The 4,204-nt window shown below is 34.5% G+C and overlaps 1 protein-coding gene across 1 annotated transcript; it reads right to left on the reverse strand.

The window, feature by feature from the left end:
• Nucleotides 1-279: 279 nt before the first annotated feature.
• LOC129570997 (uncharacterized) lies at nucleotides 280-1,475 on the reverse strand. Its single transcript, XM_055450731.1, has 2 exons — nucleotides 1,100-1,475; nucleotides 280-988 (listed from the first exon to the last, which is right to left on the reverse strand). The coding sequence occupies exons 1-2, from the start codon at nucleotides 1,323-1,325 to the stop codon at nucleotides 429-431; spliced, it is 786 nt and encodes a 261-aa protein (XP_055306706.1). The 5' UTR covers nucleotides 1,326-1,475; the 3' UTR covers nucleotides 280-428.
• Nucleotides 1,476-4,204: the final 2,729 nt, after the last annotated feature.

Genomic DNA, 4,204 nt, shown 5'->3' on the forward strand with positions numbered 1-4,204 from the left:
AAGCTTCGGATTGAAACCCCTTCTAAATGGTACATTTGTATGGAAACCAGAGCCATGAAACCGAACTGTCAAACTACAGCGGGGACCGCGTAGTCGGTTGTCATTCGTTGCGGAACGCGCTAAAAGTATGCATAAGTACATGAGTACATATTCAGGCTTGCCACACGATTTTGAAAAAAAAATAGTCGAAAAAGCAAAAAAAAAATTTGAAATAGCAAAAAAAGCTGAAAGCGAAGAAAAGTGCAAATATCTATACAAACCGTTATTAAAATCGTTCCTAAGGTCAAACAATAAACATATATTCGTTTCTTTTCGTTTTTTATTGATGAATAATAAGAAAACAGTGCATGCCAATGATCTATATCAATATTAATATCATTTGTTTATAAACATAAACGATGTTCGACACTGCAAAAAATGACGGGTCATTATTTCTTTGAAAAATAACCACTTATTAAGGCGGACTTCTGTCTTTTAGCTCTTGACAGATTATCGATTTCGATTTGAATTGCTTGTAGTTCTTCGCGTTGTTTTTTTGCATTGTCGAACATAGCTTGTGCGGTTGTCATTGTTTCAAAGTTTTTTGTTTTTAATCCAGTAGATAACATATTTTCTGCAGCACTAGTTATCTCATCAATACTCGATTTCTTATCATCAAATCGTTTCTTTGCTTCGTTGATTTTTTCCGTCAACTCATCATTTTCGAGTCTACGTTTACTGCGTTCCAATTGCTCTTGCTCGATCGCCTCTCTTTGTTTTTGTTTACTTCTTTCTTCTTCTTCTCGTTTCTTTTTCTCTTCATCCAAATAAATTTGGTATTGTTTGCGTGCATTTTGAGCCATTGCGATAAGATCTGTGTCGATGAATATTTTTGTGACATCATTTCCAACGCTTCTGATTGCCTCTACTGTGTTAATTCGCGCATTCAACGTTAGCTCGCTCATTTTCGCACGATCTTCAGTTAAAATCAAAGAAGACGAGCTGAAGCCTTTTAAAAATGAATATAAAAAAAACATTGTTTACAATCGAAATGAAACCATAATATATAATTAACAATCGACTAAATGCACAAAATCAAAACCACTAAATGTACACAAACCTCTTTCTACGTCCATTTGTCCATGGCTAGCTGATAGCAGCGATTTCATGAAGTGATTAAAATGTGGATATTTATCACCATTTGACTGGAAAAACTGAGCCCAGAATGAATCTACGTCTCTGTCACTGTTGACCACATCAGCTTGTTTCATTGATTTTATTTCGACTTTAACCAATTTATATTCGTCACGCAATTTATTGTGATTCATATTGCCATCTTCCGCCATATGTTCCAATATTTTGTCCAAGATCAATGTGTCAGCGATATGCTCTTTCGATAGGTATGCCGGTGATAAAATTCGGAGCAGTTTAATATTTTCCCAATTAACTTTTTGGATGAGATATTGCGCGGCACTTAAATAATGCTGTTGATATAACTTTTTGAGATCCTTCAATAGTTTCATCGTCTTCTTGGCGCTTAAGCTTATCGATTCGATTTTTGATGGCATTTGATAAAATGATTTTGCTCGGATCAAGTAAGTTTTCTGCGTTGAAAACCGTTTGAATATCAATGTCGATTTCGTACTGTTTGCAGATTTTGGTTGCTATCAATAAAAGTAAACTTTTCAAACTGTCAAACATTGTGTGAATTAATGTTCCAGTGCATTGGAATTTCACAAGAAAATCGTTGAACAAGGTGGCGCTCTCAATTATCAATAAGAGATTCAATTCAACGTCATTTGTTCCTGCTCCTCGTAAATATCCGGAAATGTTTCTGTAATGAATGCCCTTCGTTTCAGCTTTTTTCATGTTCATGAAATATGATCGTATTGCTGGCAGTAAATACAAAAACCGTTCTGCTGCCGCCAATAGCGTAAGCCACCGAATATCGACGTGTTTAATCAATAATTTGCATTCGATTTCTTTTTGTTTACACACATTTTCGAATTTTTCGCGCCGCGCTGGAAATCCGTCGAACCAGTTGAATGTCTGAATGATCAAGTCCGTCAATTTATCACCACAAGCCTTCAATCCTTTCGAGAAACTGTTGTGAACAACATGCAAATTACACGAACCAATATCGAACAAATTCACTTTGCGATTCACGAGCAATTCATTGTTGATTGTTGTCTTTACAAGATCATTGGTTTTCGGTCCATCCATTCCGAGCATTAATAAATTATTAATCGACACTTGAATCAGCTTTGAAACGATAATTTTCGCTGTGGCAGTGCCCAAATAAAATGTTTGCAGGTGACGCGTTACTGCTCGCTGTAAACTATTAGAAAAATAGCGAATGCGGATTTGTAGTTCTTTCTTGTTTGCACTGTTTACAGTTTCATCGAACAGCAGTGTGAAGTACAACTGCCCATTGATATCCTTAATCACTTTCTTGTAGAAATACGGCCCGAGCGCGAAGTTCAAAATATAGGTTGCCTTTGTTCGATTCAATGTAAGCGATTTAAGTATTTCTGAGTCACTGATTGCGAATTTTAACACAGATCCAAAATTATCGAATGCATTTAGCGAACAGTTGTTTGATAAACCGTTGAGTAGAATTAATAATTCCGCTCTTGTTGTTTGTTCTTTCGGTGCAAGCATTTTCCATTTCGTTGCTTCCAAACTGCTACTTGTCGATTGATTCGACGCGACATCAAAATCCAACTTTTGTTGCAATTCATTGAATTTCGTTTTCATTTGATTCTTATGTTTAACCGTGCCCATGTGTTGTTCTAATGCAGCAAATCCTTTGCTCTGAACGTGAACTGTTGCCGGGCATACCAAACACGTTACCTCAACTTCACTGTGACGAGAAAAAATACTTTTAAGTTCGATATTTTTGCCTTCGAATTCCACTGATCGCTTTAGCCATTCTTGGCTGAATTTAGTTCCTTTGGCACTCATTGCTGAAAGACGACTGAATTCAATCATATGATAATTGAAATAATTTCGCGCAATTGTCTTCAATTCGAAACGTTACTTATAATGACAAACCAAGCAAAATAATTCTTTGCTGAGTTAGCAAAAAAGCCAACCAATATATACATTGATTATCGTATGTTTCAACGAAGTATATCAACAATAAACAAAACGAATTTTATCGTCAGTAAATTCAACAGCTGTATTTGTTTGATTTCCCAGAGATTTCGATGATTCATGTTGATCATATTGCATTTCAATACCGTTAATTCTTTATTTTCATCATAAATTTCAAAATAGCTGAAAATAGCAAATTTTTCGTGAAATAGCTGAAAATAGCTACGGTTTTTAAAATAGTCGAAAATAGCTAAAATAGCTAACGTGTGGCAAGCCTGCATATTTCAAGCATTCTGGTTAAAAAATATTTTAATTATTTATAAAAATATACCTAGTGTATTAATATGAAAACCCATTTTTAATAACACTTTAGAAACGTTTGAAAAAATACCGAAAAAGAATATGAACTTTCTTTTTTTTGCTCAGAAATTCTTTGCTAACATTTTTCTTGTTTTTGATTGACAAAGTGAGGTTAAGTATCTACTGACATGTTCAATGTGTAGAACAAATTTTTGCACTCGGTGGAACAAAGCCATTGTGTGTTTAAGGAGCCACTTTATTCCCATGGCTCCTGAAACACATTTTCAAGCTCACTTTGTAGGAAGCGAACGTAAATAATGAGAAAATTGAATTAATTGATTTCAAAATTCATTTGAACATCAGCAAATCTAAAGAAAACTTAGATAAATATGTTCATGTTGGAAACATTTTTCTAAATTTGATAATGTGGATGTGTCATCCAAATCATTCATTGCATTTAAATAGGAAATAAAGAAACAACATAATTTTACACAAATATTCATTTTCCACTTGATTTTATCATTTTTATTCACTCCATGAATAATATACGTTCACGAAAATACGTTGTCTTTTTCAAACATAGTGGTTCAAATTCAACGAGTCGTTCTACGAAGGTGCACTTAAGACTGTCTGGCGTGTATTTAATTTGTACTTTATTCTGACAGCCGCGTTGTAATTGATGATGACAGTTCGGTTTCGCCCCTCTGATGGAAACTTATCTAAAAAACCATTTTCAGGGTTTTGATAGAAGCAAACGTTATCCTCGTCTAATACCATTGATCTTACATGTAAAATAACAACAAGAAACGACAAAAGTGACCTCTCGTAG

The sequence above is a fragment of the Sitodiplosis mosellana genome, unplaced genomic scaffold (assembly GCF_009176505.1).
Source record: "Sitodiplosis mosellana isolate CC-2019 unplaced genomic scaffold, AAFC_SMos_1.0 Smas_scaffold_926, whole genome shotgun sequence".
Lineage (NCBI taxonomy): Eukaryota > Metazoa > Arthropoda > Insecta > Diptera > Cecidomyiidae > Sitodiplosis > Sitodiplosis mosellana.